The 10,708-nt window shown below is 46.9% G+C and overlaps 1 protein-coding gene across 1 annotated transcript; it reads right to left on the bottom strand.

The window, feature by feature from the left end:
* Positions 1 to 1,671: 1,671 nt before the first annotated feature.
* Positions 1,672 to 8,262, bottom strand: LOC116939100 (uncharacterized). The gene is made up of 2 exons (XM_032947052.2): positions 6,468 to 8,262; positions 1,672 to 4,501 (listed from the first exon to the last, which is right to left on the bottom strand). Exons 1-2 carry the CDS (start codon positions 7,316 to 7,318, stop codon positions 4,444 to 4,446), a joined length of 909 nt encoding a protein of 302 aa, XP_032802943.2. The 5' UTR covers positions 7,319 to 8,262; the 3' UTR covers positions 1,672 to 4,443.
* Positions 8,263 to 10,708: the final 2,446 nt, after the last annotated feature.

Here is a 10,708-nt window from a genome sequence, read left to right as displayed (position 1 = left end):
TACTTGGAATGGCACCTTTTACAAACAAAACGAGGGTACACCCATGGGCTCCCCCTTATCACCAGTGATAGCCAATGTTTTCATGGAGAAATTTGAATCAGACGCCATCCAGACATCCACCCTCAGTCCTTCCCTGTGGAAGAGATATGTGGATGATACTTTCGTCATTTGGCCACATGGCCTCCCAGCTTTGAACCTTTTCCTAGACCACATCAATTCCAGACACCCTTCCATCAAATTCACCATGGAAGTGGAGAAAGATGGCAAGCTGCCATTCTTGGATGTTCTGTTTGAGAGAAGGTCTGATGGCTCTTTGGGACATTCTGTTTACAGGAAGCCCACCCACACAGACTCCTACTTGAAACCTGATTCCCACCACCACCCGACTCAGAAGAATTCTCTCATCAAAACGTTATACCATAGGGCTCATTGCATTTCTGACCAACACCATCTGACCAGTGAATTAAAACATGTACATCTGGCCCTCAACATGAACGGTTACTCTGACCGTACCATCCGCCAAGCTGTTTCTCCCACCATACAAAAACAACCACTAGACACTCCGATCAAAATCATCACGTTACCATACATAGCAGGCGTTACTAAAAAGATTTCCAAAATTCTAAACAAACACAAGATCCAGGTCCGGTTCAACACAGTACACAAAATCCGTGATCTGATCCCATCCGTAAAGGATGTTATCCCTGACTTACAGTACCCCGGTGTTTACAAATTGAGTTGTACCTGCGGTGACTGCTATATTGGGGAGACGAAGCGACATATCTCTGACCGAATTCGTGAGCACAAATCAGATTTGAAACACGGCAGAACGAATTCTTCTGCGGTGGCTGATCACTGTTACAACGCTGTGGGTGATCATGATATTGTTTTCTTCGATACTAAGGTACTCTGTAAACCTACCGGTTATTATCAGAGATTTGTCTACGAGGCCATCCAGATTTACAAACACAGACACAACTTCAACCGAGAGGATGGTTTCAAATTGAGAAACCACTGGAAAGATGTTATAAATCAAATCAAACGTTAGCTGCCTTTTAATTGTACAGCCATTTCCATCTCTCAGCGGTTGTATGTCAAACTTTAGCTACCTTATAATTTTACAGCCATTTCTAATGCTTTATAAAAAAAAATGAAGCTGTACTTGCACCCTTGCAGCGCGCCATCCCTTTCCTCCAACCCCCGGCAACATAACAAAGGGGTTTTACCCGTTGCCGCACATGAGGCACCTCCGCTCCTCCAAGCCCCCTGCGTCGTGACAAGGGGCGGCTTGGCTCAGCCCCCCCCCACCCACATCCCGGTCTGACTCCTCCCCCCCCCCCCCCCACACTTGACCTGTATATAGACCCGGTCTCTGAGCTGTCCACTTGACACTGATGTTTGCTGTGTCTGTTCCACCTGAAGAAGGAGACTTGTGTTGCCTCCGAAACGTCGTGATTTAATTGTTTTCTTTTATTTTGTTTTATTTTATTTTACCTACGTGACTTTACCGAATAAAACCAAAGAGTATGAATCCTTGCAGTCACGAAATCTTCAAATCTAGAATTTGCTGGTATTTTTTTTATTGGAAGGTTTGAACCATGACGCCGGGACACAAAACGGCCTACTCTTGCCAATGACACTACTGGATCTTTAACGTCCACTGTCAAGCAGACGACGCATATCTCTACGGTTAATACAGCCGCAGCATTAACCAGGGCGGCCACTGGAGCTATGTGGCGAACGCGCTGCCGTTAGGCCACGTCACCTCTCCACGTCACAGTTGGCCCAAGAACACGTCACATAATGTTTTACCTCCTTGCGTGGAGAGGTGCAACGCTTTAAAGTTACATCGAATGAGAGGAAGATGAACACGTGGATCAGAGGGCAATATGCAAGGTAGAGACTTAACATTTATCGTTAAAAAGTAATTGAGCTTGAGAAAGATACGTGCCAAGAGGGTATGATGATGATGATGGCCTGTTGTCCAGACTGACGAATGGCAACCTAACCATGATGCACGACTGGCTGCATCTCGCTGAATAGCAATACGGATGGGGCAAGTATAGCATGTAAGTATTGCGAAACATCAGTTTGAATCCATCATCTTGCAGTCCTGCTGTACAAAATATGTTCACCCAGGTCACTGAATGTTATCATTTATTTAGTACACATTATGCTACATGCAACTTATAGCACAACAACGCACAAAAAAGATTGTATATTCATTCGTTTGCTTTCCCGTGCAATGCGTTATTGGCAAAGCTATTATATTTAAAAAAAATAACCCTTATTATGCAGTTTACTACAAATTTTATATTTACCTGTCTATCACGTGAAGCCTTTCTTGCACAACCCCATCCCCCAACTCAAATCGCGACCCTTCTACATGCTAGAAATTAACCGAAAATGCATCCGCGATCTCCAATCTCATTGGAATCTCGGCAGCTACGCATGGCTGAGGATGGTCAAGTACAACATTTGAATTCATAGCCACCAAGGCTTCGTGCCAGGTGTTGCAGCGGTCGGGTTACGAGGTGTGGTCGGGATGCGTCAGTGTTGGGGGTCATCCTGTAATCAAATCTCTGCATTGGCTACCAGTTAAATTTAGGGTACAATTTAAAGTATTGCTGCGAACATACAAGGCCGTTTACGGCTTTGCACTATTTTACATTCAACTGATACACCTGCACGGACCGCCACGACGTCTCCGATCCGCTGATTTGCATCTGCTCCACGTGCCAAGAACTTGGCTCTGTACCTGGGGTGGCCGAGCCATGCGCTGCGCCAAGACTACGGAATGCCCTCCCCACAAGTGGTTAGACAGGCGAACTCACTCGCCCTGTTAACATTTCGCCACGGTGGACAAGGTAGCGAAATGTTAACTACCTCGTCTAGTGTACAGGAGGTCGTGGATTCGATCCCGACCCTGACGCCTGCTGTATATTTGTAGTTTGCATGTTCTCCCCGTGGTCGCGTGGATTTTTCTCCTGGTCCTCCGGTTTTCCCTTCCGCATTGAGAAACACACGTTCATAGTATTCGGCTGATCTACATTTCAACATGTGCTGCTTCATTGAGATATAAATTGTGGCCAGGTCACTTGTGAAAAAGAGCTATATATCTAGGTGGGCCTTACCTGGTAAAATTAAAATAAAATGTTTAATTAAATTGAATTTCCCTAACACCCCCATTCAGCAATCTCCAGATACAGCATCCACAGTCTTGGGAGCTCAGTGAGACTTTCCTGGGTATATCTAAAAAAAACTGAACGACCTCCGCTAGAAATGTAACACGTACCTTGTTTTTAACCCACGGCACGTGTATCGAATCGCACGTGTAAGAATCGACGTGTTTCATGTCCCCCCCCCACCCCGGTCATTGCTCCTGCCATGGTAGGGCAGTGGGCCCAGTGGCTCTCGTCCGTTCCCTAATCACGAGGGTGTAGTGGACTCAAGATGCCAATCGCGCGTTCTGTTGTTACATGCCCTCTCTCGCCCTCCCTGTCATGACCCCCCACTATGTCATTGGCGCTTGAAAAAATAAAATGATACGTAAAGAAAATGTTGACGTCTTTTAATTCATATGCCTCAATCACTACGATGTAAAATGTATCGAATTCGCTACGATGAAACTAGAACTGGTCGTTAAATCACAGGGGGCACGGGAATCGCTACCGCCATACCACTGATACATTGTCGAAATTCTAAATACGGTAAGTGCTCGCTTAACGCGTGTTCACACAACGCGCCTTCGCTATAGGACGGTCCTGCCATTAGGGAATAACTTTTTTACAGAACGCAGAACGCGCCCGTTAAAATGCAGAGCGGGCCTGCTACCACGTAGTTTCTGAGCAATCGGCGGAATGACGCAGTCACGTGGCGGCGTACCCTCAGTTATTTGTCCCGCAATCTCACCGTGTGTGCGTGCATCGCAACTCGCCGATCTTTATCGTTGCATTAATTGTGGGAAAATGTATCTTCGCCGAACGCGTTTTTCGCTTAAAGCAAAGCATCGCTGAATCAGCAGTTCCACTGCTGGATTATTTTTTTCCGCCCGAGGACGACCGCTTGTGTTGCGATCGAAACGTCGTGATATATATTTTTTTTACCTACATGACTTTACCGAAAGAACCAAAGAGTACAAAGCAGCGCTCTAAGGAACGCATCTACCGCTTTAAACGAGGACTTACTGTAACATTCACGATTGCATCGCCCGTTTAACATTGTCTGTTAAACATTTTCTGTTGAACATCGTGGTTATTCGTAGGTTCACCTGGTGGCTCGCAGGAGTCACCTGAACCAAAAACATGCAACACACGCGAATGAATTTTTGCATTACAAGCGTAATAATCAAGAGTCGACGCCATATGTACACGTCACCTCAATAAACAAACCGTCCCACCACGTGCTCGGAGCACGACAATGGAATCGGGTCACGTGGGCTCGTCACACGTGCGGTGGGCTGACGTCGATGGCAGATTGTCCATTCTCATTCACATCCACCCTGCGTAAACACACGGAAGCCACACGACACACGCGCAATATAATTGCACACACACAATATAAGTACACACACACACAAGGGGCTCTTGTCTTCGGAGCTGAGCTATCAAAATATTTAGGTCACCGATTACCACGTTGATGATCGGTTTCAATTACTCGACTCGTCGGATAACACAAAATTCGCAGGCACGATTTTTGTCGGAGTTCTTGTAGCCGTTTGTAATCCGGATTTGGCAGAGCGTTGGGTCCTTCGTCTCGTGAACTTTCACAGTGCACTGCTGCGGGCATCTCTGTTTCATGGATGTCGAAGATCGCCGCAGTCGTGCATGGCAAGAGCTTAGGAGCAGAAACCCTCAAGCACGCAACCCAAGTCGGAAAATCACACTTGGGATTTCTATCATTGTTAGGCCGGGGGGGGGTGGGAGGGGGTTTGCCTCTGCTCCCACGTGCTTCGCCGCACACGAAGCGATGAGCTGGACTTGTTGATGCCGCCGTCGGCATTAGCATTCGCATCAAAACACTGAGCGTGGCTAGTCAGGGGGGGGGGGGGGGTGGGTCCCGCCTTCAAAACGGTAGACTGTCGGGGCAGCCACCATTTTAAAGGGGCCCAATTAATTGACTACAAAAGGTAGTCGGTTATAATTTTTAGTCGAGGCATCTATTTAATTGACTGATCGTAAGAGCTCTGGGTGGCTTCAACAGCGAAACAAAATATTCTGAGCACGTTAAGATTGCATAATCGCCATTCCAGCGCATATAGTGAATAGCAGCTTACAGCACAATCTATACAGCATTAAGATTTCGATTTAAAGCTTTCGTGACTGCAAGGATTCATCTTCTTTGGTTCTTTCGGTAAAGTCACGTAGAATGAGAATGAAATAATAAATTAATAAAATAAAATAACACAATAAAATTCTCACGACGTTTCGGCCACAACACAAGCGGCCTTCTTCAGGTGAAAGGAATAGACCCGTCGGGACGACAGAGCTTCCATACGGGTCTGTTCCTTTCACCTGAAGAAGGCCGCTTGTGTTGTGGCCGAAACGTCGTGAGAATTTTATTGTGTTATTTTATTTGATTAATTTATTATTTCATTCCCGTTCTACGTGACTTTATCGAAAGAACCAAAGAAGCATTAAGGTTAATAACTGAATCAGTCAACATCTTGAACCTGGCATTTCTCAAACGTGCCATAATTTCGCTCCTTCTGTTTTGTGGATCGGTTTTCTCAAATCGCAATCAGACTCGGTATGATCCATTTAGGTTCGAGTTGGATTCTATTCATTACCCAGTGGCGTCGCGTGGTTGACACGAGCCCCGGTGCGAGGAATTGGAACGAGACCCCCCCCCCCTCCTCTGCCTCATATCCAATTCCAGACGAGATGCGAGCGCGTACCCGGGTGATGTAGTCATTGCCGTATCGTGGCACCTCGCGTATTTTTTTGTATGCAGATGAACACCGAATTCCGCACAATGAGTTGCTCATCGACTTTGCAGTAGCAACGTTGTCACGCTGTTATCGTTACACGAGAAAGTAAAGAATGGGTGTATGCATCCAGTATTGTGTTGCGATGGCCTAGGCTTACTTTTTTTAAGTTGTGTTGTGTGGAAAACAAGCACACAGCATGTTATGTGTACTACTGTTTAGCTGCTGATATTATAACTTTGGTAATTGAGTTTTTATGTATTTCGTATTTATTGTGTCAGGAAATAAGAGACAAAAATGACCCGATATTTTTGCAAGACGGACGATGCAATTATAGTAGGCACCTTCCTCATCGCCCCAACCCCTAGGCAGCAAGTATCAGTGAAGATGACGCTGGTGATGATGATGATAGTGCTGCTGGTGATGATGATGCTAATGGTGATGATAATGGTGCTGCTGGTGATGATGATGGCGCCGCTGGTGATGATGATGGCGCTGCTGGTGATGATGATGATGCTATCGATGATGACAGTGGTCTAACCGAGCATTGGCTTTGCACCACCGCGGTAGCAGACTTGAGATGGACGTTCTTAGCGCGTTGCTGCAGGCGATGTTGATAGCTGGCGTGGTGATGGATGTGAGAGTCCGGAGGATGGTGATCGGGTTGAGGCCGTAGTTGGGGAAACGCGGGCAGAGATTGAACAGCAAGCACACCACCAAATAGATGTACGATGGGCTCCACAGTACCATATCCACCATGGCCACTATGATGACCGAATACGAGCTCCGGGCGCCCGTGTCTCGTTCGTTGGGCTGTCTGCTCGCGCGCTTGGCGTGGCTTCTGGCGATCAGGCATAGCTTTACGTTCATGGCGCCCATGATCACGAACATGGCCATGTTGGTCAGCAGGGTCGAGATGACTTGGTAGGTGGTGGATGAGCTCTTGGGCCCGACGTTGATCAACACGATGGGCAGGACGGGCAAGAGCCAACACAGCGATACGGCGGCGAGCGTCTTGCGCCAGGTCACCCTTTGCACGTAGCTGAAGGGCGACTTGATCGCGTAGTAGCGGTCGAGTTGGGAGAAGAGCACGCACATGCAAGAGACGCCGACGAACGACGGCTGGATGAAGCACGTGTCGAGTTTGCCCGACGCGTCGTCGACGTCGAAGATGCCGGCGTAGAACCAGGACACGCCGCAGCAAAGGTCGCTCGTGCACGTGCTGAGCACGTACACGAAACGGTTCTGTTTGAGTGGAAGCCGCGCTTTCATCAGAGCCGCTATGCCCAAGGCGTTGAGAACGGTGGCCGAGGTCGCGACCGCAACGTGGAAAAGCAGCAAGAAGACGTGCCCGGCGGAGTTCAGCGGCGCGAAGAGCTGCTTGGTGATCATTGCTGCAAATTGGCAGCGAAGGGAACGAGACGGAGCGTGTCCGAGAAGAAGATGGAGCGATGAAGTCAGCTGGAGCGAGAGAGTTTGGCGGGGTGGGGGGGGGTGTTAGGTGGATTGTTACATCGCAGGAGGATCGTGAGAGACGGCGGCTGCTTCGGGGAAGACTTCATCCAATGGTGGAATTGACCGAGGCCAATGATGTTGAACGGTTCAGGTCTCTTCATGAGGAACGCGTCTTATACTGTGTGTGCATATATAAGGGGAGAGAGAGAGCTGAGCTTCTGAAAGCGAGCCATTCAGATGGTCGATAGTCCCACCGGTGGCCATTAAACGCACAGCGTGAGTCGTTAGAGCAATTAGTGATGAACCTAGCATCGCGCTTAATTAAACGACCCGTCCCGTTAATTTACTACTCATATAATGAATTAATTAATCTCGCTTTGCGAAACGAGGCGCAAGGAATTGAATAAACACGCGGGTGCCCATTGCGGGATTCGGGGATCGTGGGTGGTCACGGTGCAATGTCTTGGAATTGATTTCCATAATTGGTTGCACAAATTAGCAAGCGACACAGAGCCGTTTTATTATAATCGCGACGACCGCACAAATCGACAGCCTTCAATATAAACGATCACAAATGATGACGTGGCGAACACATTAATTGGCTGCTTAAACGCTCCTCCTAATGCACCAAGCATAGCGCCGTTTGCCGCGTTTGTTTCCCAGGTGGGCACTTCAATTTGAGTTCGTCTTATTCGTCTTCGTATTTGCTGATGTTGATGTAGAACAAGAAAAACAACAACAACAACAACTATCATTTTACATTGAGGTAGTTGAGTCAGATAATTGCCTCGGAAGCAGCGGAGTGGATCGATATCACTGTGACGATCGATATCACTGTGACGATCGATATCACTGTGACGATCGATATCACTGTGACGATCGATATCACTGTGACGATGCCTCAATGGTATTTGTGAATCAGGCAATTGAGTCGTTCAGAATCAGAATATGCATTTATACTGGAGGAATCCGATGAGCTATAAAGCTCTTCCTCACAGACGTCCAGGAGGGTCTATTCTGGAGGATCACAGTCGCCGTGCACTGACAGGAGAGAGTTTTTTTTTTAATTTCCATCTCTGCATCAGGTATCCGCAATCAGCTGCCATGGTGTGTGCAGTGGATGCGGTTTAAGGTTGCACCCATAAGCTTCGCGTAAGCCAGTGAGTGGATCTTCTGCCCTCGGGTCTTGTTATATGAACGCCATGGCTAAAAACCATTCGAATTGCGAGCACACCTCGTCTGATTGTGCAAGGCAAGCAGGACTTGAGCCTGGACAGTGCTTGGGTGGGTGACCATTATGTGCTGAAGGAGCCCAAAGTGAACCCCCCCCCCAGATATGGGGGTAAAAAGTTCATCCAACAGGTTTAAAAAAATTGTCGCCTACAGGCATATATGCCTACACAAAATACATTTATGCCTACACACCATACAGACAGTAGAGTCAGTAGTACCTGCACACATGGGGGGGGGGGGGGGGCAGAGGGCATCAGTGGGGGCGATGTGCAAAGCGCTGAGAAGCCCTCCCTAGGACCCCTGCGGAGGGCAGGAGGGCTTATCAAAACATGGAAGTTATAACATTGTCAGCAGAAGGCAGTGCAGAAGAGTACATTGCTGGGCAACAGCATCACTCCAACGTGCATACTCATATACCAACCGGGCTCTGACCAGTGTGGTGAAATATGGTCAAGTTACCCCGAAACGCCTTTCGTATGTGAAATAATTGTATAACTTTGTTGCTATCGGACACAAGTTTGTTAGATGCTTCCAGAAAGCCGTGGGGCTGGTGGGCTGTGTAAAATATCAGAATCAGAATCTTTATTTAGACTGCAGGAGGAATCCGAAGAGATATGAAGCTCTTTTTTGTTTGTTTACAGATGCCAATTACGGGCGGGTCGACAAGTCACAACAAACAATCACAAAAACACGATAGGAGTGCACAATAGAGAGAAATAAAAGTAAGCAAGTAATAAAATGTTAATAAATTATTCCTTCATTAATTTTATAAGTCCGATTTATCAAGCTTGGGCAAGGCGGCAAAAAAAATTATAAGCTGGCCCCACACCACACCAGGGTAAACACACAGTCCCTCAATAAAATATACATATTATAAGGTCGACGTATTATCTGCTTTATATATAACTTGTACGTTCCAGTGCGACTTATAATCCGGAATGTGTGTATGTTGGCACAGTAGGGGGCACAGGTGGTGCATCGTCGGCCACTCATCTCGGTCAGTCGACACATGGCACCTGCTGGTTCTGTCCCGTGACCTCTTGACACTTCACGTGGCCTCAACGTGCACCTAGCCTGGCACAAAGCGCCGTGGTGACGTCACCGCCACTTCGTGGCGAATGGCGGGAGTGATAGAAAAAAACCCATTCTTACTTTCTGGGTGTGTCTTATAATCCAGTCATTCGTCATCGTGAAATATCGACGACACCGGTGACTTCATATTCTTAGCTCTTTCGGTAAAGTCACGTTGAAGGGAAACAATAAAATAATAAAATATATGTAAAACAATTAAAATTCTCTCGACGTTTCGACCATAACGCAAACGGTCATCATCAGGTGTGAAAAACCAACGGCAAGAAACATTTGAAAGAAGTGGTGGTTTGCATTTATTTATGTTTAAACGGTGTTTGTATTCATTTATTTATAAAAAAAACGTTACAAACCACGGGCAGCGATTTGGCAGTTTGTTTAGAAGGACGAGTCCATCTATGTTCTGAAAAGAGGAGGGGGGAGACGAAAAAAGAATGTATGCTGTCTGAAAGCCACCGTAAGCGCGAACAATCAATTAAGACCTGAAATGGTTTATCAAATCCTTCCAATGATTGCTAAGCCAGAATCCATCTTCTCGGTTGAAATTGTCTCTGTGCTTGTATATGTGGATAGCCTCATGAACGAATCTCTCATGGTAGCCAGATGGCTTACAAAGAACCTCTGTCTTGGAGAAGTCAAGGTCATGTGAGCCTACTGAATTATAACAATGATCTGCCACGGCCGAGGTGTTGGTCCTACGGTGTTTAAGGTCTGCTTTGTGTTCACGAATGCGGTTTGAGACATGGCGTTTGGTTTCTCCAATGTAACTACTACCACAGAGGCAATTTAGTTTGTAGACACCAGGGTACTGTATGTCCGGAATCACATCTTTTGCAGATGGAACCAGATCACGGATTTTATGTAATGTGTTGAAACGGGCCTGGATCTTGTGTTTATTCAAAATTTTGGAGATCTTTTTTGTGATCCCCGCAATGTAGGGTAAAGTGATGGTTTTGAAAGGCTCCTCAAGAGGGTCCTTCTTCATGGTTTGAGTGATAGCTTTGC

The sequence above is a fragment of the Petromyzon marinus genome, chromosome 5 (genome assembly GCF_048934315.1).
Source record: "Petromyzon marinus isolate PM22_M1 ecotype Great Lakes invasive population chromosome 5, UKy_Petmar_22M1.pri1.0, whole genome shotgun sequence".
In the NCBI taxonomy this organism is placed as follows: domain Eukaryota; kingdom Metazoa; phylum Chordata; class Hyperoartia; order Petromyzontiformes; family Petromyzontidae; genus Petromyzon; species Petromyzon marinus.
The sequence above is the reverse complement of the archived record's forward strand: the minus strand, read 5'-3'. Positions and strand labels throughout refer to the sequence as shown.